This window comes from Rousettus aegyptiacus, unplaced genomic scaffold (genome assembly GCF_014176215.1).
Source record: "Rousettus aegyptiacus isolate mRouAeg1 unplaced genomic scaffold, mRouAeg1.p scaffold_m13_p_12, whole genome shotgun sequence".
NCBI lineage: Eukaryota > Metazoa > Chordata > Mammalia > Chiroptera > Pteropodidae > Rousettus > Rousettus aegyptiacus.
This window is the reverse complement of record NW_023416287.1, coordinates 23517309-23545279: the sequence shown is the minus strand read 5'-3', so window position 1 is coordinate 23545279 and position 27971 is coordinate 23517309. Positions and strand designations below refer to the sequence as shown.

The following is a 27971-nucleotide window of genomic DNA, read 5'->3' as shown; positions in this document are numbered from 1 at the left end:
CCAGCACCGTCACTGGTGTATTTGGGCTAAGCCCCCTCCATTCTGCCTGCGTTGGAGAAATGTTCCCGGTACCAGAAGGAATGAAAGGACTGGGTTTGGTCTCCATGGCAACTGGAAGAAAGAGGTGGGTTATAAATCCTTCGCCACCCTCCTGTGGTGAAGGAGGGGGTGTGGGAGCCAGGAAGTGGAGTTGGCTTTTTGAAGGAGATTCTGGCCCCCCTTTTCTGTGTGGTGCACTGGGGGACAGAGAAGGATTTGGTGGCCACCTTGGAGCTGGGGGATGGGGGGAAATCTTTTTTTTTTTTTTATAATCGTATTCCCTTCTTTTTTGGGACACGAACATGGTCACGTCCAGCCCTGAAATCCTGACCTTTCCTATCATAGCACTGGCCCTTACAAGCACCCCTTATTCCAGAGGTTACTCAAGCCTGGAATGATCCCGCCCCCCTCACTCCATTGAGTTTTAACAGGACCGTGGGTTTCTTTTGCTTGCTAATTATTTCATAAGTACCTCCCTTGGGACACTAATGTCCTTTGGGTGATAGCCCTTATTTTCTTAACCCTTCCTGAAATGACTGCCGGTAGCAGGCTGACCAAAAAAGATGAGCTTCTCTCTTGCTTGTTAAATAGAAGTACCATGCTCCCTCCAAAATATCTCCCCTCACCGGAGGAATAACTCTGGAAACCCTATTTTCTAACTGGAAATTCCAACTCCTGCAGCTCCTACAAAACCAAACAACAGCTATAACTACTCTTCTAAATCTCAGTTCCCAGCACTGCCTACCTTTCTGCCTCCTCCCTCCACCACACCAACTCAAAAAATGTATATGGTCTCCCTTGATCTGAGGAAGCTTCTATCCAAGTCTGTGAGCTCCCATAGATCATCCTGAAGATTCAAAGAATCATCATCTGAGGCTGCCAAGATGAACCTCAACATGAAAACAACACCTGAAATGTGTGGTGTTTTTTACAGTTTACAGAGTGCCTTTACATCTCACTTAATCCTCCCAGCACCACTTGGATGATGAGGCAACTTACCCAGAGGCACACATCTTAGAAAAATGACTGAGCCTGGATTTATGAGAAGTTGGCTACTTTGCCTTATGAGAATCAGAAGGGCATGGATTCAGTAAAATTCCAGTACATTACCGGAAGGCTTTTTTTCCTCTTAAAAACGTATGTGTATCTTCACGCTTTCCAGTGTATTTGTGAACTTGCTGACAATCTGGCTATGGTTAAAATTAATCCAGAATAATAAGTATATATTACTGGCAGTTAGGCAAGATGTTTATAATCCTAAATCAAAAATGCAAATAAATCGAGCAAAAGAAATCAAACACAAAAGATTATATACTGTACGATTCTGTTTTTATGAAGTTCAACATTAATAATGTTAGAAGTCTGGACATTGGTTACTCTTGAGGAACAGGGAGAACGCCGTAATGAGAGGGCATCAGATAGGCTTGTGGAAGCCGGGTCATGTTTCTTTGGGTGGTAGTTACATGGGTGTTGTCCACTCTAATATTTCATCAGTATGTTCACTTAATGTGTGCACTTTTCTTTATATGTATTATACTTAAATAAAACTTGTAAAAAAATTTGAAGATTTGCTTGGAGCAAAGTAAACCCATGATTAAGCTTAGATTTTTTCAAAAAGTGAAATGAAAGCAATTAAGAAGTTTCCTTTCTCTGTGGTTATAATAGTTTATAAGGAGAGCACTATTAAGTTCTTTATCACTTCTCTCAGTTATTTACCTTTGGGGAGAGGCTCAGAATCCACTTGTTAAGGATCCTCAAATTTCAGGCAGCTAAAGAGGCTAAATGCACAAAGGAAGAAATATCTTTTTTGGCACACGCAGGCTTCCATAGAACTTTATTGTGCTCCCCTCTCAGGATCCCTGTTGCTGGTCATACTCACTGAAAGAGAACACCAGTCTACATTAATGAAAGTGTAAATTTTGTCATTTTAATGAAATACTGTTTGTATTACTGTCAAGTATCCTCATCTGTTGACTTAAAGGAATATCTTAAAAAGTGTTATCAGGAGGTCATTATGGGACCTGTACCAATGAATAGATGAGGATGCTTAGTACATTAGCCATTATTTTTGCAGGTTAGTTGGGTGTTACTTTAAGCAGGCCAAACACTTCTCAGACAATCTTCATCCAGTTAATTATCACAGCAAACACAATTGTCTTGGCTCTTCCCTACCTCAAGGCTTACGTATCTGCTATTCTTCGTGCCTAAAGAACTCCTTCCCCCATCCCAGCCCTGGGAATCTATCTTCACCTTTTACTCCTTTGGCCCTTTTTTTGTACAGGTCTCAGCTTAAATGTTCTCTCCCTCTGAGAATCCCTTCACCACCACCCTCTGGAAGTAGATGTTGCTTCCCCTGCCCAACTCATTTCCTATTTCTTTTAATTTCCTTCCTTTCTATTCCAATTGCATTTTAATCAACTTTTTTTGAGGTGTAATTCACTATAGATAATGAAATGCATCCATTTTAAGTATGCCATTTGTAAATTTTGATAAATGTAGCCGCCAACACCACAATTAAAAAACTTCCTTCGCCCTTCCGAAGCGTTCCCCATCCCTGGTCCCAAGCCACCACGGATCTGGTTTCTAACCCTATCGCTTATATTTGCCTTTCCCAGGGTTCCCTATAAATAACATCATTCAGAATATCCTCTTTTGAGTCTGGCTTCTTTTGGCATAATGTTTTTGAGATTCATCCATGTCGTTGGTATGTCAGTAGTTTGTTTCTTTTTATTGCTGAGTAGTACTATATTATGTGGAAATACCTTAGTTTGTCTATCCATTCAGCAACTGGGTGGACATTTAGGTTATTTCCAATTGTTGGCTATTGGGAATAAAACTATGAAATTTATGTATAAGTCCTGTGACTGTGATTTCATCCCTCTTAGTGGGCCATATAGTGTTTAACTTTATAAGAAACTTTCTCTCACTTATTCTCCATCATAGTCCCCCTCTTGAAACTCTTTTCCATTTTATACTTGTTTGTTTTCTCATTTCACACCCCTCTTTCCATTAGACTACAATTCCATGAGGCAGGGACCATTGGATTGTCACTGTGCCCAGAAGGCTTATCACAGTATTCTTGATATTTTTTAAACATACACATTTAATTTTATTTATCATTGTCATTTAAAGCTTGATTTTATAAAACAGACAAACATTTTTCAGAGTTTTGTGTCACTGGAATTTAAACAGTAGAAATACTGACAGCTTTAAGTTTTTAGTTACGTAAATTAAAATCAAATAATTGGAGCTTTTTTCAATATGGAAACTATGCAAATGTAAAAAATGGCAAAAGGACCTAATAGCAATATTTTATTTATGGATAAAAAAGTCTGAATATTCAGACTTTTTTTGCTATATTTCATATTTAAATATCTCCCTACCTATATTCTGAGTAAAGATACTGGACCAAAAGGTCTAATTTAAGAAGGCATTTAGCTTTATAGCAAAAGTTTTTCCATCCACAGTTACTGCCTTCAAAGGAATTGATATTACAGTGCCGATGTAATCTGCTGGTTCCCTTTTAAACTATGCAAAAATTATGTCAACCCTATAGAAAGTCAAATGGGTACCAAAAAAATGGGACAACTATACACAGTTCGGTAAAATATGTTAAGGGTTCCCCATCAAAAAAAATAACCTATAAAATAAAACATGAACTATAGTTGACTTGGTTTCAGGAAAAGCACATTTGAGAATTACATCATTGTTCTCATCTCATCTTCAGTCATCAGCAAGGATTTTGTAGTCCACCATGTTATTTACTTTGTGGATTATAGTAGTGAATTAATGAAGATGGACTTGCTCAGAATTGGTAATGAACTGTGTACCAACTCTTCCCATTTTTCAGGTATAACCAAATCCTTACCTGTATAAATCAGTAGTAGATCAAATAAACAAGAAACTTCCAACAGTGGCAGGAATGTCACTGTAGTCGTGATCTGTCTTATCACTGATCGGATTTCATCTTAGATTCTGAGATTTTTCTCTGGCTATACTAACATCTTTGGTAATCTTGTCACAATATCAAATTGCCATCTTTCAAGGTCCTCACCATTTTCAATATTTGAGATTACTACCACTTGTTTCTGAACTGAACATTTGTATAACCAATCTTATAGTTAGTTGTTCCACCACATTATTTAGCTATTTCATGAGCTCAGGATCAGTAGTTACAAGCAAGGTGAGTCCACATTTCTGCACACAAGTAAAGGTTTCAGATGGATATATGCCATCCCAATATAAAATGCTGTTCATGCCAAATGAGAAGAACTTGACCACAATTTGGGTTCTCCTGCACAAGGTGATGACTTGCTCCCTGGAGAGCTGCAGCACTGTGGCCAGGCCCACAGACACAGCAGACACCCATTCACAGAGCTACACAGCAGCTCTCTGCGACTGGTTTCAAAATCTTAATATTTTTAATTGAGTGTCTGAATAGAAAAGAGAATGAAATTGACCTCTGCCTGAAAGATCTTGAATTTGAAATCAAAAGGCTTGAATGAGCCTTACCTATAAACAACAAAGGAATCTAATAATTTGAAGAAAAAAAATCCAAAACACCTGTCAGTACTGAACGATGAGGTACGCATAGTGACCTAACTGGGAGACTGCAAAAGTTGGAGCAGCTGGGTTTTAGGGAAGCTAATGAATAAACCTGACAGACCCAAAGAGACGTTGAGTTCCTATCATGTGCACAGCTATCATATGGCAGTGGGGCTGGCTCTAAGGGTATCCAGAAAAAGCATCTGCCTATATGGTACAAATCAAGGAAACTGCCTCGCCATAGGAGGAAGAATGTATTATCTGATTGGTAAATTTGAAAGAAGGAACCGTGTATGTTTGGCTAGGTCCTAACTCCCTCCCCTGTGGGTGTCATGGGCTTGTGGAGTATATGCTTTCTGGTCTGCTAGCTGCCACCTGGTAAGAGGTCTACCCCTGTGGGGATCAAGGGGAGGCCAGAAGTATCCGGAACCACTGTGAACAGGTGGTTAAGACCGTCAAATTCAAACCTTGAGCACTCAGCCATAGACTGAAAACCAAATTCTCCAACCGGCTTCAGAAGTTTAAAAAGATGGTATTTTGATTACTGTTTGACTCTTGTCTCTGTCAGAAAAATAGGAAGGGATGTGGTGTTTTGGGTCCATTAACCCTAACACTATTTTTACTGTTTCTGGGGCTTACGTCAAAGAAAAAACATCTGGTTTGTAAACACCTTGAGAGAAGGAGCTGTGACTTTATCATCTTTGTATACTCTCCCCCAGCCCAATAGATACGCGACTGGCACACAGTGGGCTATCAGATGTAACAATAGAACTTACTCTAGATAACGTAATTGGAGCAGGCTGTAATATGGCACCAGGTTGCTCTGAATTACAAGTCACCTGATGCCAATCTACTGCCCAGGAGCCAACTAAATAAGGAATAGGTTAGTGATGGTGAAAGAGTTCCTCAGAACAAGCAGGCTTCTGGGACAGTAGTTCTCATCCCAAGCTGCACCTGGGAATCACCTGGCGTGCTTTGGAATAAAAAAAAATAGCAAGGCTGCATGCATCCCAGACAAAAGAAGTTGGCATCTCTAGGGGTGAGACCCGGGTGTCAGTAGTGTTTAATACTCCCCAGGTGATACCAATGAGTAGGTAAGGTTGAGATCCAGAGTTCTAGGCTGGCCTTGTTTTGACATAATTGTTTGTAAGAAATGAATAATCTCAAACCCCACCCCAGACCCATTTTATCTTCATTTTTAGCAAGAGCTCTAGGTGACATATATGTGCTACAGTTTGGGAAGCACTAGTGTAGCATATAGACTTTGGAGTCAGCTGAACCTTGGTTCTAATCCTGGCTGCACAGATGATTTGGGAAAAGTGCTTACCTTAGCTAAACCTCAGTTTAATAAACTATGATAGGTCCATACAATGGAACACTATGCAGCCATTACAAGAAATTTGTAATATCTTTAGATACTATGGAATGATTCCCAAAGTATTTTAACTGAAAAAGAAAAAAAAAGCAAAATATAGACATGCATATCATCTGTTTTAACAAAAAGATGAAAAAAATGTTAATGGGTTTTGGGAAAAATTAAATAAGAATATATTTATAGAACAGCTAGATTGTTTCTGGCACGTAATAAATGCTTAACAAATATCAGCTATTCCTATTCCTTTGTTGATGCAGTTACTAGCTGGTAGCTGAGAAAAATAATGTGGGTGCCATGGCTCTGTGGTTTCAACAGGGCACTTAGGGAAGTCCCTTGCTATCAAGACACAAAAGAAAAATATGGTCTTAACCTTTTATTATGGAAAAATTCAAAAATGTACAAAAATCAGGTATCATAAATGCTCATATTCTGATCACCCAACTTCAACAATATTTAATTCATAGTCTTTCTTGTTTCATCTTTACCCTCACCCTCTCCAAACCTCAAGGGATTATTCTGAAGTAAAGCCCAGATATATTGCTTCATTATAAATACTTTAGTGAAGTACCTATAAAAGATAAGGACTCTTTTTTAACACTTTGGCAGACCCATTATAACATATAAAAATTAATAATAATTTCCTAATATCATTAAATACTAGTCAGTGTTTAAATTTCCCTGATTGTCAAACTTTGTTTAAAATAGTTTTGTTCTAATTAGTTTTTAAACAAGGTCAACAAATTACTTTTGATTGCTTTGTCTCTTAAGTCTTCTTTAACTTATAGGTTTCACTTCCATTTCTTCCCCTTCCAATATATATTGAAGAAACCAGTTTTTTTTTGCCCTGATGAATTTCCTACATTCAGGATTTTGATGACTGTGTCCTTGTAGTTTAGCTTGTTCTTCTGTCCCCTATGTTTCTTGCAATCTGATAGTAGAGCCTTGATTAGATTCAGGTTTGCTTTCTTTAAAAGAATTCTTCATAAGTGGTGTTATTTATTCCTATTTATCTCATCAGGAGAACAGGAAAATCCTACTTCATAACATTAACTACTTATTTGCATTATTAGCTCTTGTTGAGATGTTAAAATTGGTCACTTGGTTCAGGGATCATAAGACTGGTTCATCCATTATAAAGTTCTCCCATCAACTTTTCGCCTACTGGTTTTAGCAGTTATTGGTGATACTGCCTAATGATAATAGAGCCATTATTTCATCAGAGGCTGAAAAATTGTTATATTCTAATTCTATTGTCTCTTCTGCACTTAATAACTGGAATTTCCTTATAAAGAAACCTCTCTCATCAACTCTTTGGTATCTTTAAGTACAACTTATACAGAAAAGGCAGGACTGATTTTTTCCCTTTTATCAAAATGAATTTGTTTCCTAGTATCTTCTAGAGGCAACTAATGAATTATTTTCTTTTTAGTATTATTATGAACTCATGCATTGTAGAAACATATTTGATGAATTTCAATCCACTGGAGTCACTCTTCCTTTTGATATGCAGATTGTCCCATATTTGGCCAATGGATGCACTCTAGATTGACTTCCTTAAACATGACTCTAGTAGTCCTAAATAGCTTCCTTTTTCTCTGTTCTGATAAGAGTTTCCAGCCTCAATTCTGTAAATTTCCTGCCCAGATCTTGAATCAGCCATTTCTCCGAAAAGTAAATGTTCCTTTCTATTGAAAATGGTATTTAAAGGCCACAATTTTCACACTAGGTGTGCTCACTGTTACTGGGTGGTTCATTGTTTTCAGGCTCTTTTGATGAATAGAACTAGAAAATATATTTTTAAAGATAACTATATCATAAATTTATTCTATTTTCCATTCATTTTTAAATTTACAGTTTTTATCTTTTTTTAGTTTCAAGTATACAGTACATTGGTTAGACATTTATAGTTTTTACCTTTTTTTAGTATTTCTCTTTTATCTTACCTAAAAATCTAAGTTCTTAATAACATTCACTACTTTTTTGCTTCATCATTAAATATATAGATAATAGTTTTAGAATAAAAATATTATTACCAACAATAGGATTACTAAAGACTGTTTAGGATTTCTTTGTAGTTCTTTTTCTCCTTAGGATCCATTGCACTAGGGATGAAAAATAAAATTATTGTGCTTTAAAGTCATTTGAAATAATTCTTTGTGTAGTTCAGTCATCAATACACAATTGGGTCCTTTTTTAAAAAAAAAAATTGATTCTTGTTTTGGGATTTTACATTTTTTTAAATTTAATTTTGTTATATAATTATGGAAAATAGTAACATGATTCCAAAATCAATAAAACGAGATATATCCAAAGAAGTCTAGCTTCTATCCCTGAATCATCTACTCTTTCCTCTCTCTCTCTCTCTATGGCAACCATTTTTTAAATTAGCTTTTTGTCTACTCTTCCATAGAACAGACAAGAGATTCCAGTCTCAACTCTTACTTTTAACTTTATTAGTACTCATGGCTAAGATTTATTACAGGGAAAGGCTACAAAGCAAAATTGGCAAAGGGAAGAGCTGCATGGGGCAAAATCCAAAGGAAACCAGACCCAAGCTTCCAAGAGTCCTCTCCCAATAGAGTCACACAGGATGCCAAGCCTCAATTCTTAAATAAAACTTTACTTGTTGTTTTTAAAATAAAGATTACATACTATATATTATACATATATATATTATATCCATTTCTTTTCAATTTTTTTCCATTAGCAGAACATTATGGAGTCCACTCCATAGCAGTATATGGATATTCCTCATTCCTACCGACAACTGCATAGCACTCCAATATGGAGATACCATGCTTTATTTAGACAGTGTCCTGTTGATGGACAACTGGTTTATTTCCGATCTTTTGCTATTTACAAAGTATGTCATAATGATTAGCCTTGTACGTACATCACTTATTTTTGCCAATGTATCTTTGGCTTAGATTTTTAGAAATGGGATTGCTGGGTCAAAGAATAAATAAGTCATTTTTACAGAACAGGGCCAAATTCTCTCCTATTATAGAAAACTTCTGAAATGATGCTACCAGTGATCCCCAATTCCTAGTAAATTGTCCCTTAAGAGCAATTTATAAAAATTATGGGATGTCACTTCCAAGATTAAATTACAAAAGACTGACTTCTGTTTTGCTCTCACACTCTCTATTTCTCTCGCTTGCCCTAATGAAGCAAGCTGCCATGTTGTATGTTGCCCTATGGAGAGGCCCATGTGGCAAAGAACTGAGGGCAGCCTCTGGCCAACAGCTAACAAAGAAGTGAGGCCTGCAGAGCAACAATTTGGTAAGTAACCGAATCCTGCAACAGCCATGCGAGTGAGCTTGGAAGTGAATCCCTCCCCAAACGGAGCCTTGAGATGGCTGCAGGCATGGCTGACACCTTGATTGCAGCCTTATGAGAGACCCTGAGCCAGAGGACGCAGCAAACCTGGACCTGAAATCTCTACCCATAGAAACTGAGATATTAAATGTGTTGTCTTAAATTTTGGCATTAGTTAACAGCTATACTTGCATCAGGGTTGTGCTATGTATACTCTTAACCATTAGATGAGTGTAGGGAAAGTAGAATGCTGATTTATTGATTAATGATGAGGCCAGTTGGCCAATGGTCTTGAGTAACATTGTGTGGGACTCTAGCTCTGGCTTTTCCCTGTTTTCCATTTCATCAGTGGTTTGGGTGACTCATCATCCACATGGTAGAAAAATAGAAAAACACTCAAAACCAGAGGGTCCTCAGCCAACTGAAACAATGACTAAATTGTTTGGATTGTTGTATGAACTACTTATAAGCTTGACAACGTGCTTTGTGGGGAACTACAGGGAGCCATAGAGGAGGCTGAGAGCCAGAAGGCCTTGTACTCCACTGCTATGAACAGGACCTCAGAGAGTGTCCTGGCGCCAAGCCAAGAATGGGATTAAGTTAGGTCTATCAGATGGCACAGAAGTAAATAGAGAAAGGTAAGAAATGATGTCTATCAAATCCCCCGAAAAGAGAAAAGGATTGCAAGGAAGTGAAGGGTATTTTCAATTATTGTTCTTTGTCTATCCTCAAAAAAGATTTCTTCAAAATATAGTGACTCAATAAGTCTGCATCTACCTTTAGCAAGATCCCCAGAGGATTTGTGTCTATACTGAAGTTTGAGGAACTCTGGCCTATATAACTAAAGTTTAGAATTTTAATTTTTTATAGCAAGGACCTGTTCATGTACTACCTGTGCAATTAAAAGATGTTTTAGGGATGAGATTATAAGGAAATTGAAAAATCAGAGGGGAGATTTACCCAACTGGACTTGGGGGGAAGAATTTAGTTCACTGAGCCAGCCTGGAAGGTGATAGATAGATAGCCTGCCACATTCCTGAGAGCAGAGGAGCATGTGCCTGAATAAAAGACTCCTGAGTTAAGGCAGGAGAGGAAAAGGGGAGAGGTCCAGAACAAGTCCTCCAGATTGAAAGTTTACGTTCATGAGCAGACAGCTGGCCATGGTAGACCCTCATAACAGTGCGTAGAATGAAGGAAATGTTAAAAGATCTTAGATCTAGAAGTAACAACAGCAGAAATACTGCAAAAGAGTGTCACTGGACTCACAATTCTAAGGACATGGTGACAGCAAGTAGGATAAAAAGTAATTCTTCCAGCAATTACCAGCTTCTCCCTTTCCCAGTTCTTTAGATAAGCCTCCAGCAAGAAGCTGATTTCCAGCTGCATGTAATAAAGAAAGGATTTTTTTTTCTTTTTTGTTATGTTAAATACAAGCAAATTGATTAAATACAAGACAGCATCTGATTGCTAGTGATTCAGATGGTAAGGCAATGGCACCTGCAGATGGTGGAGGAGGGGCAGGAGGGGGAGGAAGCCAATGCAGTGTCAGTCTGAGCCAAGAACACTCAAGGACAGATAGGACTGAGCTCTGGAGGAGGAAGGATTTGATATCACCTCATCCAGCCTCATGGTTTGTGAGTCCAGGAGAGTAAGGGATGCCAGGAGTTGGCTGTGGACACAGAAGTTGAACCAATGGCTTCCTCCCTTTCTTCACCTTTCTCATCCCCTCCCATTTTTCTCTTCTCACTTCTCAGCAATCCCTTCTGTCTGAGTATCTTTTTCAGTACGTAGGTTTTACTTCAATAAGAAGTTGTAGGTTTGAGGACGGGGTTTGCTTTTGGTTTTGTTGTTTTTGGAAACAGTATTGAGTAAGTAGAAGGAAAATATTAGGGTAGGTTTTTTAAATGCAGGCAAGGAGATGGGAATTTACATTGCAGGGTGTGAGCTAAGCCATGGGAATTTAAGAAGGCTAATAAATTAAAGGGTTCTAATCAAAGAAGACTTCCAATAGGAGCTGAGCTTTCACCCAGGCCTTAAAGAAGAAAAGAACCTTGGCAGATATAGTAGTTAAGCAATGACTTGGAGCTTGACTTGGAGCAGAGCACTCTAGCCATTGGCCTCATCCTCACCATGGCACCACTGACCCCATGGAGGGACTCGGAGCTAGAGGAAGTGTGTATATGCTCACCTCTTATTCCAGCAGGGAAAGCCCCTCTCAGAGCCCATATTCTAGAGACCGACTACACAAATGGACAATGGCCAGGCCATATGTGACAAAGCACTGTGACAGAACCCTTGGCAGGAAACAGTCTGGAAAAACAAACCACAACCTCTGCAATAATAGACCTAGAATAAGGACGATGTCAATGTCTTCCAGCTTCTTCCCAATCCCCAACCACTCCTTCCTTTCTTCCAACTCAGGACCAACCAGAGAAAGCCATATATGCTCCCCAACCAATCACAGAGATGCCCCTCTTCTAGTCAGACCCCACTTCAGGGTCCCAGGCAAACACCTGAAGCATCCCTTTGTTCACCATAAAGCTTTCCCACTGCCTTCCTGACTTTGAGTCCCTCCCTGCCAAATGCACATGAATAATGGCTGACTTTCTTGCAATCTCTGAATAAACAGCCTGTTTGTTCTCATTTGGGTGACCTTAGTTTATTTCCTTATGTCCAAGAAAGAATCTAGCCACAAACTGAACATACACATGAAACCAACACCCAAATCAGGAGGTAGAGTCACCCTCCAGAACGCCCCTTGTGGTTCTATCCCTTCCAAAGGTAACCATTCTGACTTTGAACACCAGGGCTCAGTTGCTTGTTTCTGTACTTTTTATATGAACAGAAGCATATGGTGCAAACTTTTTTGTGTATACTGACTTCTTTTGCTCAACGTCATGTCTGTGAAATATGGCTTTGTGGTTGTGTGTAGCAATATGTTCATTCATACTCACAGCTATATGCTAGTATTCTACTCTGTGACCCTACCACAACTTACATAATCACTCTACTGTGGATAGACATGTAGGTTGATTTTAGTTTGAGGCTATCATGAACAGTGCAGTTAGAAACATTCATGGTAGATATGAGCTCGTTTCTGTTATAGTCCACATACCCAGGAGTGGAATTGCTGGGTCATAGGTTATGCATGTGTTCAGCTTTAGTAGGTACTGCATTTTCCAAAAGGTTATATACCTACTTACCTTCCCCTAAAAGTTCATGAGAATTTCAGTTGTTCTATATTTTCATCAACATTTGCTCTTATCAGACCCTTTCATTATAGCCTTTCTGACTGAATGCCTTTGTAAATTTATACTTAATAGTTTTCTTATTCCCTATAGGCTCTTTAGCGTTACTATTTTCCTAGATTGTTATAATTATTAATAGTATATAACTGATCAAAACAACACTTGTTTCTCTTCCTACCCCCACCCATGCTTCAGGAACACTCTTCTAGACCGGGGTATCCAACACTGGAGCCAGAAACCAGGTTGCACAGTAGGAGGGCGAGCGAGGCAAGCGAGCAAAGCTTCATCTGTATTTGCAGCCGCTCCCCAGCTCTAGCATCACACCTTCGGCTCCACCTCAGGTCATCAGGCATTCAATTCCCATAGGAGCACCAGGCCCTTGTGCCAAAAAGTTTGGGGACTGCTACTCTAGACCATCACTATTGTATTGGAGACAATAGGTGGTAGAAAGGGACTCTTAGAGTCTTTGCTTTACTATTCTGGGTCTCCAAGCCCTTTTCCAGCACTCTGCACACAATAGGTACAAAATAAATTTTGTACAAATACATAAAATGATGATATGAAAGCCTGTTTGTCTCCACCACGCTTCGTGAGCCATCCTCAACTACTGTAGGGTGTGCAAGTGTCTTCCTCATTTTAGGCCTTAGAACTGATACAGGGAAATCTTTTAATAAATAATGTCTGTTGAACAAACTGGCCTCCAGAGGCCTGGCATTTTTAAGGCTTGTGCCCCTTGCCCTGCCTCATATAGCCTCAGGCCATTGAGCCTGCCACAAATACAATGATTGTAATCATAGTTATAACATCCCTGAGACTGTATTAATTATATATTGCATGTTATTACACTATTATAGCAGGTGGTAGATCTTGGCACACTAGGAAGGGATGTGTTAGTGTGAAATCTCACTTTAAAATGGGGTCTCAGGCTCCAGACACCCAATCAACTATGGGTCATGGGCATAGAGAACATCCAGCTCTGGGACTCAAAGGTCAGTTTTCCCTCGCATTGTCCACAGCAGTCCCTCCCATTCAGTCTTGAGGACTAGTTATAAATTCGGTCATAATGGTACCCCTTTCATAGGGTCATTGTGAGAATCAAAGGAGTTGATATATATTTAAAGTGCTTAGCCGGGCACACAAGGGGCACACAGCGAAGTGTAGGGTAAGTGGTAGCCCTTTTAGTTACTGCTGTTGTTAGCAGCAGCAGCAGAAACAACAGCAGGAATGAGTAATGCTGGGTGTCCATGCCCAACAGCAGATGTGACCTTCACAGCCCTGGGCTATAGGGAAAAGAGCAGAAGGGTAAGCACAGGAGAATCATGGGATTTTCATCTGTAGGGAGTTATTGCCTCCAGCCCAGGTTAGAACAGGAGCTCTGGACACTACTTTCCTGGGGATGAGATGGGGGGTATTCTTGACCATCTGCTTTGTGGTAGTGCACTGACAGAAAGCAAGGGCCTCAAGGCCTGAATGACTCCATCCCTAGGAGACTCCTGTGAGAGCAGGAGCCATGCTGTGGAGTCTGAATCTGGCCCAGTGGCATTTCTGCCTGCTGGAAGGGCTCCGTCAGAGCCTAGAGAAAGCCCCTGGTGCAATGGGGCAAAGTGCCACAGAATACACCCATCAATTGTCACCTCTATGGGACAGGGGCAGAAGCCAGACACTTCCAAGTAGCTTGCCAGTTGAGGAACCCCATTTGGTCCCCTCTTCCTAAGACAGGGACATTAGTGCTGCTCACACTCTGAACTGGTTCAAGTGGGATGTCATCCACAGAGACCAAGAAACCAAGAGGGGAATGCCTAATGCTGCCTTGAGAGAAAATAGAGGGCTTTTGCCACAAAATCCTCCCCACCCAAGTCTGCCATTTGGTTTTCTGAACCCCTCACTCTCTTACAAAAGGAACCTATCTAGAAAAAGGGGAATCGGACAGCAATGAACAAGACTGCCCATCAGTCCATAATTATTGAAGCTGGTGATGGGCACATAGGGGTTCTTATTTTATTTTTCTTACATATGTATTTCATATATATTTTTTCCTATATTCTATTTTTGTGTGTGTTTGAAAGTTTTCCATAACAACAAAAATGTTTCTTAAAAGAAGATATGTGAATATCCAAGGCCTGGCAAGGTAAAGGGCATATTCCTGATCTTTGACTAAAAATTTCTCTAAATCCAATTACACCTAAGCACATCCAGAAGGGAAGTCAAGTGAGGCATGGCATTGGTCTGGCTTCAGTAGATCATCAAGTAAGGTAGGTCCACTGTGTTTCCCAGGGAGAGAGAAGCATCAGCAACTCTGGACTTTGAGAGAAATGTTTCAGCAGTAGAGAAGGTGGAAAGAGATTTATATGTATGTATCTTGGCTGCTAGTGAGTCTGACCCAAGCCCAGGATGGCCCAGCCTTTACCCCAAGGTAAACTGTGCTTTCCCAAGTCTCTAAGTATAGGGGACCGGGCCCACCACTAGAGGTGGAGGTTCTCCCTCCCCTCCTTGGGTTCTGCCCTCCATCACCCAGGCCATGTCTGTGAGGGTAACCTGGGCTCCCTCTTACATGCAGCATCCTGCAGCTAAGAGCCACACTCCAAACCCAGTAATCCCGAGATCTGACACATCTCATCAACCACCCTAAGCCCTCCCTTGGCCACAGGCCTTGGTACACTGGCCAATTCCCAACCTTGCTTGAAGCTGGCATTTTAGAGGTCTTCAGGCTGACAATAGCTGAAAGAGGGATGCTAGTCAATGCAGGCCAAGGCAGGGACTCTGGGTAGCATAATTTGAAAAGTGCCAGGTAGGTCCCTGAATGCTTCCTACACACCTTACCCAAAGGTATCTCCCACACATCTGGGAAGGTACACTTCACCTTGGGCTAAAGGCCAGGCTGGGGCCAGGAGCCCAGTGCCATCTTACATACTGGTCACTGTGTTTGAAATCCCACCACTTAAATAGCATTCTTTGGGGCTACATGTTGCTTTCTTGTGATACTGTTTTCTAAAGATACCCTGGAAGGGAAACACATTAAAACTAGCACCTGTGTATGAATTGTTCACTGACCCAGATAACTACGAGGGAGGTGGAAGCACAGAGGGCAGGTAAAGAGTAAAGATGATGGAAGTTGTTCAGACAGCTTGTGTAGGAATCACGCCCAGTTTCAAGGTACAGGTTGTTGGGTTTGAAATGAGGGTCAAAGAGGAGTCCAGAGGTAGAGGTAATTAAAGGTAGAGGTTGCTGAAGTCCTCTAGTGCAGTGCAAAGAAAGACTGTAGCAGCCAAAATAGGGTGCAGAACCCTGCAGGCTGACAGCCTGTGGGTGGGCCACAGTGACCCCTCACCATCTAATGTCTCCCCAGGGCTGTAGTCCCTACCCCTGTGGAGCCCAGAAGTGGAAGCAGCTCCTGAGGCTCCTGTGCGTGCCTCTTGTCCAGAGACAGTCACCTGAAAAGAACCCTCAATCCATCTGGCTGCTGGGGGGTACTCCAGCCCTTACCCTGCACAGCTGCCCCAGTGGATGTGCCTTTCTCCCCACTCCCCAACAAGTCCCCAAAGCACAGGATAAAGTAAGGGGCAAATATTAAGTGGCTGTGAGTCTGCCTCTAAAGATGTTGCAAAGTACTCCAGCCCCTCCAATTTGAATAGTGATAATAACATGTCTCCCAAACTTAGAAAATTCCAGGAACCATTCAAAGATTTATGTAGATAAATTCATTTAATTCTCAAAACACCACCAGGAGATAGATGATAGATAGATATACATACTTATCTATTTACTTATTTAGCTGAGAAAATACAGGCACAGAGGTTAACGCCTTGCCTAAGAGCACGGAGCAAGAGAGAGGCAGGGTAGAATGCAGGCCTCGGCCACCCTATGCTACAGAGTTGCACCTTTACCCACTGGGCACTATGCCTCTCCTGCCCTCATCTCTACCAGGCTGGACAGGGGAGAGGTGGGGGAAGCATTTAGTGGCTACCTGGTTTGGGCCAGTCACTCGGCAAACACCTATATGCTTCAATCTCAGAAGAATCCAGACAAGGATGAGCTATAATACTCATAGTCTACATGGGGATGTAAGACCAGAGAAATCTGATCTTCTGCCCAGGCCACATAGCCCAGGAAGGGGTGGAGCTGAAATACAAACTCTGGCCTGAGCTCTGTCCCACAGGTCCCCTCCACAACTCTCATGGGGATGGGGACCAGGAGGGAAGGAAAGAGAAAAGGGTGAGTAGGCTGGAAAGAAGCTCCAAAGAGTGTCCTCAGCACCAGCAGCTGCCTCAGGCTTCCCCAGGGTCCACAGGAACCTCCGGACCTCCTCCCCAGCCTTGCATGGGTGGAGAACCAAAGAGGCAGAGGACCAGAAGCAGCTCCAATGCTCCCCAGGGTGCTCTCCAGGGCAGTGGGCTCAGGCTGGGCCACTGGGGGTGAGGAGCAAGGTCCTATGGGTCCCCCACCCCAGGTATGTGTTGTCCGCTGCCAGGGACCAGGACAGGATGGGAGGCATTGCTGACTCCTTGCACCCTCCAGCAGCACCTCCTGATTCGTGGGCTCGGGCAAACAGGGATAAGGCCTGGACGGAGACACCTCCTCCAAAGGACAAGGGCAACAATCCAAATTGCTGGGTGGATAAGATCTGGCACACGCAGGGCAGCCCAGGGCCCAGAAAGCTGAGGAAGCTGCAGAATGCATGAGCTGGGACAAAAATGCCGCTTCCCAGGACTGTCAATGGTGGCATGGTCTCCGGCCAGGCCTGTGGCCCCTTGGCTCCCCTCTGACACAGCCTCCAGTGGGCAGGACCAGCTCCGTGGCTGGGGTTGGATGTACTGGGGAAGACAAGTGGCGGGGAGGACCGAGGGGCTTCACTGAAGTGGGCGCCGCCGGTACAGCATGGTCACGACTGCAGCCAGGAGCACCCCGGCTACAGCTGCCCCAAGCCACGGAACCCAGGGAGCCGTCCCAACACACAGAGACTGCTCCTCTGCCTGGGGCTGCAGGGCAGAAGGTGGCCTGGGGCTGCCCTCCAGGAGGTCGGGGCTGGGAGCCTCAACCACATGTAACCGAAGGGCATCCACTGACACGTACTCATTCTCCTCCGGGGCATTGTCAAGTCCTGCGCCCAACGTGTCACTGTGGCTGATGGCAAGGTCCGCGGAGCAGCCAGAGAATGCCTGGCTACTCATGCAGGATACCAGCCTGCCTGGCTTGCTCAGCTCTGGCTCCAAGCCCAAGCTGTCAGAACTGCTGTCTACATAGGATGAGCTGCCTCCAGCGGTGGCACCTGCGGGCACTGGAGACACTGGAGTGTCCTGGTCAAGAAAGGAAAGTATGGATAGGACCAGAGATAGCAAGGGGACAAGCCAGGTTGGGTGGCCCCATTCCTAGGCAAGGGCATAACTAACACCCCAACCCTGCAATTCCCAGCCCATAGTGCCCATGAGGCCACCCTCCCTTAGGGATTTAACCCAGTAATGATCGTACAGGAAGGCAGTAGGGGAGGAGGAGACCCAGGCCCTACAACAGCACCAGTGGTGACCTCCTCCAGGACAGCCACCTCCCTGCCTGTGAGTTTAGCCCCACCCCTAGGACCCCTTGGTGGTGTGTAGCCCCATCCTGCATCATGTTTGGCCTGGGCCTTTGGGCCATGGAGTGGTTGGCCGCAGGGTCAGAGACCTGGCCATGTACTTAAATAGTCCCCTGGACTTGGTTCCTCTGGGCAGACAGAATAAGATCAGATGTGCAGGCTGAGAGGGGCAGCTGTCAGAAGGGGGGCACTGCTGGAACAGAGCAGCTACCCAGGCTGGACGGGCTACAGCTGTTGTCTGTAAAACTCTGGTCATGGAAGGACAAGCCAAATAGCCCAGCGGTGAAGAGCAACGCCACCCTGCTCTACTCCTCACTGCTTCCTTGTTTGCAAAATGGCACAGCAAACTTACCAGGGAGCTGTGAGCTCTAAACGGGTTAATACATGTGACCAATGGGGGTGTGGCCCACCACGCCTGACCCTCCTGAGGTATCTGCCACACTAAAGAGTTCTAATGGTTATTATTACTCTAAAGGGCATGGTGTAGGGTCTGGATGAGGCTGCTTCTCAGCTATCTCTACATCTTCAAAAAGAGGCTCTGGACCAGCCCAGGCTGGAAACAGAATGAAAACTAGGAAGGGTCCCACCAAGGACAGGGCTAGGGAGGGGCCTGGATCACTACTAGGAGGGGTAAGGACTTACCTCCAGGCAACTGTTGCTGCTCCTAATGGTGGGTGCTGTGTTGGCAGGCACCTTGCTGGGCACTGTGCTCATGGGCATCCTGTGGTCAGACACCAAGCCAGTGGGCACCTTGGGTGGCACTGTGCCAGTACGCATTGAGTTGATAGGCAGTTTGGATGGTGCCGGACCGGTGAGCACATTATTGGGCTTTGAGCTGGTGGGCAACTTGGAAGGAATTGTGCTGGTAAATGCAGACTGGGAGGGCACCTTGGAGGGTGCCGTGCTGGTAGTCATAGAGTTGGTGGGCACCCCTGCCCCAGGGGAACAGATGGTAGCCTTAGCCTGGTCACCAGCATCCCTTGCGGAGGCCGAGCCAGTGGAGGAGGAGGAGGAAGTGCCAGTAGACAGAACTGACACCGGGGGACCAGGCAAGCAGCTTGCCCTGGGGGTGGAACGAGGCAGGGGCTGGAAGGAGACTGTCGGAGACACGGGCCCACCAGGTGATGTGAGGCTGGAGACTCGGCCTGCAGGTGGCAAAACAAAAGGGGAAACACCGACCCATAGGAGTGTTATCTGAAAATCACAGTCTCCCCGGGATCAGAGGGCTAGAGAAGGGTCCCTCTGCCCCTACTCACACTACCTCTATGGCATCAAGGCCTCTCAACCTCCTACCTGTGGAGAAGTCTCCACAGTCCCTTTGGTTACTGCTCCCAGGCCTGAAGGCCTAATAGCTGCAGGTCCATCCTTGGGCCTTTCTATCCTTAGTTGTTGACCTATAGCCCAAGGCTGTTCTCTCACAAGAATGAAATGGTCTGTCTCCCTAATAATTTCTAGGAGCTTAAAGAACATTATTAATTATCTGCTCTGCTTTTTCTTCTCTTGCCTCTCTCTCTCTCTCTCTCTCTCTCACACACACACACACACACACACACACACACACACACACACACCCCTTTCCTCCTGTGTCTGCCTTTTCCTGCTTCTCCTTAGTCTGCTGGAATCCTGGATTCTCCATCCACCGCCATCTTTCCTCCTCGCCCCACCCCCAGCAGGAGCAATCCTAAACCAGGAAAAGGAGCAGTAAGATGGCTCAAACAGAATAGCTCACACCAGTCATGTGGCCCCAGAGGCCCTGCCAACCCCCAGTGTGTGCAAATCTCCTAGGAGGCCTAAAGGTTTAGGATAGGGGCTGTGCAGAGACAAAGCCACTCCTGGAAGGAGAGCCTACTCTGGGGGAAGCAGGAAGGAGCAGGTGGTGATAGTCCATAAAAATAGTTATATCAGGATTCTCCATGGAACTCTGAGAATGCACATACCAGGCCCTATGGCTGACAGAGACCATGAGTGATTCCGATGTGCCCCCCACCCCAAACCAAATTGCACAGGATCTCACGGGACCTGTGTGTATACACGTCCTTACACTGAAGTGCCCTTTGCCTAACAGGTCCACAGCAGCATTTCCTGAAAGGTGTTCTGTGGCAAACTGACATTGCAAAATGACAACGGTGCTTGGGGCATAGTTTTGGAGTGCAAGAGTATGGAACACTTCTCTGAGCCTTAACTGTTCATGTGCCTTGTGGCTGTCCCAGGGGCACTGGGGGCTGGCTGACACTAGTGCCAGGGGAACACACTTTGGGAAATAGTGGTGCAGACTCTGGGCTGTCCTGTGACTTGCCTTGGCCCACAGAATGAAGCAAAAGAAATACCATGCCAGTTTTGAGCCTATGCCCCAGGATTCCCCTCTTTCTCAGAACTCTGCTTAGTTTCCATGAAATGGACTTGTCTGCTGGAGGATGAGACTCATGGAAGAGAACCAAGGTACCCCAGCCAACAGCCATAGGTTTATGCTAGTGTGTACATAAAAGGGAAATCAGCCAAGATCTGAACTGCCTAGCTGAACCAGCCCAAATTGCTGACCCACAGAATCATGAGCCAAATAAATAGTCGTATTTTAAGGTATTAAGTTTGGGGGACTGTTTGTTACACAGCAAATACTAACCAATATACCGTTTAAGGAACCGGGTTGTTCCCTGGGGTGAACTCCCTTTATTTCCACCCTGGCCTCCTGTCCAAAGAAGCCAGAGAAGCAACTCTAATCCTCACCCTAACTGAGAGATCAGAGAGGCCCTGTAACTCCAAGTTCCACACATACCTGCTGTGTCAGTACTACCTGGTTCTGTGTCCTTCTCCTGAGGCCCACTGGAGGTCATAGGGCTGAGGGCTGCCATGTTAGAGGAGGGCTCCAGGGAGCTACTGGGCCTTCTCAGTACAGGCTCAGAGCTGGGTGTCTGTGGGGCCTTCTTCGAACTCTGCAAAAGGGAAAATGTGAATAAGGCAGTTGTTTCTCCCAGAATCTGACAAAGGGCAGCTTATATTTGTGGGGCAGCTCCTACAGGCCTCAGCCGATGCCATGGAGCACAGGAAACAAGGAAGGCCTTGTCTTGGCTTTGGTCATTGCCAGACCCTTTGAACCCACCTCATAGACCCCACATACCCATCCCCTGGGGAGTCCCTATCCATCTGTCTGGCTCTATGGAAAGGTTCCCCTTTCTAAGGCCATTGCACAGACCCCTTTCTTGGGCTTTCCAGTCCATGGTTTGGTGTCTCCAGGGCACGCATTGCTGACTCATCATATCTCAATAGAATCGGTCACCTTTTCTCCAAACTTCACTTTCCTAGGAATAACTACAGCTCCACCATCCACCCACTGCCCCATCACCTCCTGCTCCTTTACTCCCCCCGAGCTGGTCAATCCCTGGTCCCTTGACAACACACATGCTCCATTGCAAAGACCTCAAAAAAGACCTCACAGCTAGATGACAAGAGGGTTGGGGCTGCCACAGGCTGGGCAACAGTCTGGGAGCTGGTCTGGGGCAGATCCTCACTGGGGAAGCCCTGGGGTTCTGAGCAGAGATTGGGCACAACTTATGGGGGGCAAGAGAGGAGTTCTGGAAGGTTGGGTGGGCAGAAGTGGGCAGACGGCAACATAAAAGCAGGGGACAGAGGTAGGTTATCAGGACGCACCTCTTCCATGGACTCTGGCAACTGGGTGTCCTGGACAGGCATGGGGTAACTTGACTCCTCGTTTCTGTAGCTGTTGTTGGGGACACTGAGGGCCAAAGCGGGTGTAGAGGATCCTGAGGCCTCAGCAGGAACTGACGGCGGCTCTGGTGGGGCTGGGGAGTGGTTCTGGTTCACTGGAGGACAGAGACGTAGCGATGTCAAGGTGGAATCAGGGCTATTCCTAGTGACAGGAGAGGCCTGCATGTTCTTGGACCTCCAAGGCCATGGCTATCAGCCCCCATAGCTCCAAAAGCTGTCCTGATATAGAGTGCACTCCTCGGAAAAGACAAATTTCATTGAGTGGGAGGCAGGAGTGTAAGGGACAAAGGAGTTGGGGAGGACAAGGAGAGGAAGGCAAAGGGGGCGAGGGGAGCGCGGGGTACCTCACTGGCCTCTCACCATCCAGGCTGGGTCAGAAGTCACCATTTCTCTGTCCCCACGCATTCTGGAACCCAGCAGCTTTCTCCAACTCCTCATGGGTAGCTGTCGCCACTAACTGACTTCTGAGCTGATGCTGCCCCCTCAGCCCCTCCACTTTGCCCCTACCACCCACCCCTGGCCCCACTACAACCACATGTACTCAGGGGATCACTATTAATCTCCACAAATGAAAGAAGAGACGGAGGGAGGGAAGGAAAATAGAGAAAAATGACAGAACAAACAGAGGGATAAGAGGCCCTAGGCAGGGCCTCAGGAGTGGTTTTTAGCCTGAAATATAAATAGGGCTGGCTTGAGTTTTCTTCCTGTCTCGGTCCCTCAGACCTTGACCTCACAAAAACCCATTTGGGCACTTGGCCAGGCAGGGAGCATTGAGGGGAGCTGAGGGGTAACTGGGCAGCTGAGGGGCCTCTAGGGGAAATCAGGGAAGGGGCAGAGTGAGGGGAAAGGAAAGAAGCATGAATGAGAAAAAGGAGACAGTGAAGGTAGGGAAAGAGGAGAGAGGAATGGAGAGAAGGTGAACTGAGGAAGAAAAAACAGGAAGAAGTGAGAAAAGGGATGGGGAGCAAACATCACAGCCATAAAAATGAGAGGAGGCCCCATTTGCTGAATAGAAGGAGATGCCCAGCCCCAGCTAAGCAGTCAACATGCCATTGTCCCATGGTACTGACCGCGGCCCTATGATGTTGCCCTTAGCTTTGTTTTACAGAGGAAAAGACCAAAGCTCAAGGAAATTAAAGGAATTGACAAAGGGACATGGCTAATAAGTGGCTAAGCTGGGATCTATACCCGAGTTTGTCTACTGCCCAGGGGTGATGGGAGGAAGGGTGACAGAGGAAGGGAGGAGATACAGGGATGAGGGGACAGAGAGAGTGGAAGCCAGGGGAAGAGAGGGGTTCCAGGAGGAGGGCCATGGCAGGAGGCTTACTGGGCAGGTTCCTCTGATAGACTTGGGCCACTTCGTCAGCAAGACTGACCAGCTCACAGGTCCTCAGTGCCCGGATTAGGGATTCCACCCAGCCGCTCCGCCGCTGAAGGCTGTTGAAGAGTTCCCAGATGGTGTTCTGGTTCCCCCTGCGATCGTAGCAGGCCCGCAGCAGGTCCTGGAAGACACAGCCCATCTCCCTGCTCAAGCCAGGTTGCCCTGGCCCCTTCCCCACTCGGGAGGGGACAGCTGCAAAGAGAGGTACCAAGCAACTACCAGGAAAGAGGCAGCTACTAGGCTCTCCAGCTCAGAGCTTTGTGTTTTTTAATGCAATTATTACACCTACTCTGCTGATGAGGAAACTGAGGCTTTGCAGAAAAGGTAGCAAAGATCCTACAGCAGTGGGGCAGGAATCCAAACCCAGTTAGTCTGATGCCAAAGTCTGGGGTTGGTTTATACAGTCCCCAATACAAAAGATAGGCCTTGGATTAGCAAAGGAGGAAAAGGTGTGTCAGAAACAGCCTATGAAGGGGGTGGGGAGGTAAAGGAAAAGAGAAGAGGCCAACTATAAGAAACAGGGAAGATGAGGGCCTGGGGACATTCTGAGACAATGAAGTAGCTGCAGAGTTTTCAGATCATACAAACAAGCAACCAGATAGCAGAATAAAACCCACGGAAAATATTTACTAAAGAACAAAGTGATGGAGTATCCCCACGAACCACAAAATACAAAGGGAAAGAGTCCAAACTCCATCAGCCACAGACCTGCATGCTAAAGGCATCCGTGGGGAAAAGCAGAGGAAAACAGGGAGAACAGCAAAAATAGGAAGGGTCCGGCCCACAGCAAGTTCTGAGGGGCCTAAGGCGGCCTGGCACCCATGAACTCTCAAAAGTGGGCCCTGGGCTCCCTTATCAGGACAAGGTCCCGCAACAAGGAGAATATAATCAAAACTGAGCCAGAACCAGGACGAGCAAGATGAAGAAAAAGGAGAGTCCCATAAAAGTGGGTGAGGAGCCCAGAGTCCGGAAATCTCAGGCAGCCAGCGCCATATTGTTGAACGTTACAACAAAACAACACCAGAGGGAGCTCAAGAAAGTTGAAAAGGCCACCCTGAACCACACTTTATTCTGAATGTTAGAAAAGCAACAAGGACAGGAAGTGGGTACAGAAGAGGAAGGATGGGGTTGGCACTGGCTTGTGTGAAACTCTGAATTCCACAGCCCTCCCCCCAAGTTTGGCTGTCTGTCTGTCATGCCCTGGCTCACCTGGTCACTTGCTGTGAGGCAAGACAGGTAAGGTAGAATCTCCAGAACATGAATACGGTAAAACTTTCGGTAATGGTGGCGGATATACTCATAAGTCTTGTCCTCGGCAAACGTCATCACTGTTCAGGTTCTGAGGTAACAGAGGGCTCAGGCCCGTGGATGGGCTGAGAGAGGGGGAAAAAAGACTGGAAGAAAACAGACCACACATGCAACAGGGTTGGACATGGGGTTGGACAAAACACAATTCATTCTTTCTCAAATCTTTGGAATTTTGGCTTCTCTCTTTAACAATCCTATTGTATTGTTGCCTGAGTCTCAGAGACCCTCAAGGAATTTGCTTAAAAGCAAATTGATGACCAAAAGAAAATCATCTCCAGAAGAGTTAGGGCCCACTTCTGCCCTGCAAGTTGGTCAGTGCTGGGGAGAGTCTGCCTCCCTGCCATCGTCCCCAGGTCCCTATGTTCCCCTTAGCCACTGATAACAAGAAGGCTACACCTAGAAGGGCTGCTTCTTTGAGATACACTGGGAAAAAAAAGAAGCAGCAGCCCAACATAATACTAGGACCTATCCTACTTTATAGGTGAAGAAAATGAAGCATTAAGAAATGAAGGGGATTTGATAGTGGAAGTATAAAAAACTGAGGTCTTCAGGATCCAGGATCAGGTTCTTTCCAGAACATTACGCAGGCCCACCATTAAAGCTTGCTATATATATATTCTTAGGGTAGGAAGCTGAGATCCAGGGCCCTGAACTCACTGTTGACCTGGGGCAAATTAAATCTTTTCCAGGCTTGTTCTTAACACCTAAAATGGCTCTGAGAGCTTGTTTTGACAATATAGTTCTGCCTTATAAGCTTAAAGTTTACAAGTGCCTCAAATATAAGCAATTACTGCCAGGCACTTATGTAACACTTACCACAATTTGCAATTATAGATGCATTTGTTTGCTTATTTCTTATTTGCTTCCCCACTGGGAAGAGCTGCAGGGTATAAGACAAGATCTCTGCCATCATCCAATTTACATTCTACTGTGTGGGATAGATAACAAATCAGTAAACATATACATAAATAAGAATCCCGGATAGTAATAAAAGTTACAAAGAAAGAAAAAAAAAAACAGCATGAGACAGAGCCCCTGGAGAAGAGCCTGTTGCTTGGACTGAAAGTCAGGGAAGGCTTTCTGATTGGCTGCATTTGAGCTGAGCTGTTCTTGGCTGTGAGAAGATTGGTGTTTACGGCAGAGGGCACAGCAAGTAAGAAGTTCTACTGTGGGAAACAAGCTTGACATGTTTGAAGAACAGAAAGCAGGTCAGGGTGGTCCAGGTTTAGAAAGCTAGGGGGAGGGGCAGAGATCAAGGTCAAGGAGGTTGGGAGGAGCCACTTGTGTAGGAAAAAACAATTATGTTTTATTGGGAGTGAAATAGGGAGCCAGCCACTGGAGGGTTCTGAGCAGGGAAGGAAGAGGATTTATGTTAAAGACCTCTCTGGTGGTTGTGAGGAGCTTGGACTGTGGAGGGAAGAGGATGGAAGCAGAGAGACAAGTCAGGAGCCCACAGTAGGAGTCAGACACATGATAGGTATGGCTGGGGTGGTAACTTTGAAGGTGGGGAGAGGTGGTTGAATTCCTGGTGTTCTGTAAATTTTGGAGGTGAGGGAGGGAGAAGACTCAAGGATGGGCCCTGGGTGAGTGGACGGATGGTGCCGTTTAGCCAGCCAAAGAATCCAGGGGAGGAGCAATGGCACACAGGGGGCTCCAGAGCTCCATTTTGAACAAGTGAAGCTTGAAATGCTACTGGATCCAAGTGGATTTTCAAGGAGGGAAAGGGGCAGAGGAGAGAGGGCCTGGCTGGAGTAGAAATGTGGGTGTCAGCCTTGAGTGAGACTTTCAGGAGACAGTGCTGCAGAAAGTACCCAAGAGCTACTGAGGCCACCGGTCCCTTGCCATAGGGGAAACCAGGCAGCAGTCCTGTCTACCAACTCCACAGCCTCATGTTGCACGGCTTGCTTTGCCACCCACTAGCCACTACGTTTCCAGTGGGGCAAGCACTAATGACAGAGGTCAAGAGGATCGGGGAGGTGGGGCTCCAGGAGATGAGCAAAGAACAACTGTGTGGACCCTTTTCTCCTTCCCTCCCATGGCACTCAGATATCAAGAGAGATACATTCTTCTGCATCCCAGCCTCAGCCCTTAAGGCACACAGTTTGGGGGGAAGGGGTTATGATATGGTCCCACCAAAAAGAAAAGCAGCCCAGATTTGTTCACATTTATTGAGGATCCACTATAGGCAGGCACATCCTAACTTTCTTTCATTTAATCCTTGCCACAAATCCATGAGAGAAGTGATGCCAGGTTGCACAGCTGATCAGTGGCCCTGACAGGATTTGAACCCAGGACTTGTTGCTTCATTACAGCTCACCATACACCTTGCAGAGCATAGAGGCCCCTGAAGCAAATGAGACTCACACAGTCCCTTCTTCAAGCTCAAGGAGGGGCCAAGGTCACTGCCTGAGTGAGGGAGGTCGTTCGCTGAGGGTGAGCCTGGGAGGATGCAACATTCAGTCCCTTTTCTTGTGAGAAATGAAAAATTTTCAGACAGGTCTGAGGACCTTCTTTCTAACCGTGCCCTCCACAGCAGCGCGGTTCTCAGGTCGCTGACTCTGCTTCCAAAGGTTTTGGGGGCTCCACAGCATGTATACGGAGAACCTCGTTTTTGTTTTATTTTTATCAGTGATTTCCTGGCACCTCTTTCCAGTCTCAGAGAATATGGGCGACAGAGTGTTCCCGATCCATGCCGTGAGGAGATTCCGACTAGACTGCCCTGCGTGGGAGGGGCGAGGCCTCACAGCCTCGGCTCCGATTCCTGGATTCCTGGATTCCTGGGCCAGACCCAGACCCGCGGAGGGCGGAGAGACTGTTCTTTCTTATGAGCAGGTGTCACCATCGACAATTGTCAAGACCTAGGACGGAGCTGTACTCCTCTATCCCCAGGCAAGGTCGCTGCCGCGCAAGGTTGGCGTAGCCTGGCTAGGCCTCGCCCGGGGGTCACCCTGGGCCTGAAGGCGGCAGGAAGAGCTCAGCGGCCGGCGCCCGCCTACTTTCCGCGCATCCGCGTCGGTAGCCGGAGCAGACGCCGCGCACCGCCCACCTCCCGACCTCCCAGTGCTGCATGCGGCGCGAGGAGCCCTTGCTGCTCCGACCCGAAGTGTCTTAGGACCCTCTCTTCTCGAGTTTCGCGCGCCCTGTCTCCTCCCAGGCCCCCCCGCACGCCCCAGATCTTGTGCGCTCTGGCAGACTCCGAGTCCCAATCGCCTTCTACCGCCGCGGGCCACCTTCCCAAAAGGCGTCCGTGCGCCCTGAGCCCAGAGGACCCAGCGCCCGGGGAGGCGATCTTACCTCCTGTAGCCACGACCCGGCGACCTGCTGACAGCGTCCGACCTCCACATACAGCCCGGAACCCTCCCCGGCTAGGAGGGAGGGACAGGGCGAGGGCCATGGGGCCATTGGCCAGATGGCAAGGGCGGGACTTAGCACCCCCCGCCCCCAGTGGGCGGTGGGGGCGAACAC

General features: G+C 45.8%; 1 protein-coding gene and 1 pseudogene across 4 annotated transcripts; both read right to left on the bottom strand.

The window, feature by feature from the left end:
- Positions 1-20: 20 nt before the first annotated feature.
- On the bottom strand, positions 21-10439 carry LOC107514400 (annotated as a pseudogene).
- On the bottom strand, positions 8158-27903 carry MAVS (mitochondrial antiviral signaling protein). Of its 4 annotated transcripts, none has more exons than XM_016136111.2 (7): positions 27801-27895; positions 24408-24592; positions 23145-23319; positions 21740-21912; positions 20868-21024; positions 18737-19239; positions 8158-17819 (listed from the first exon to the last, which is right to left on the bottom strand). In XM_016136111.2, the coding sequence occupies exons 2-7, from the start codon at positions 24522-24524 to the stop codon at positions 17373-17375; spliced, it is 1572 nt and encodes a 523-aa protein (XP_015991597.2). In that variant the 5' UTR covers positions 24525-24592; positions 27801-27895; the 3' UTR covers positions 8158-17372. The 4 variants fall into 4 exon arrangements, with proteins under 4 accessions (XP_015991597.2, XP_015991881.2, XP_015991740.2 ...); XM_016136395.2 differs by having other exon boundaries at positions 20886-21024; XM_016136254.2 differs by lacking the exon at positions 27801-27895 and adding an exon at positions 25323-25431.
- Positions 27904-27971: the final 68 nt, after the last annotated feature.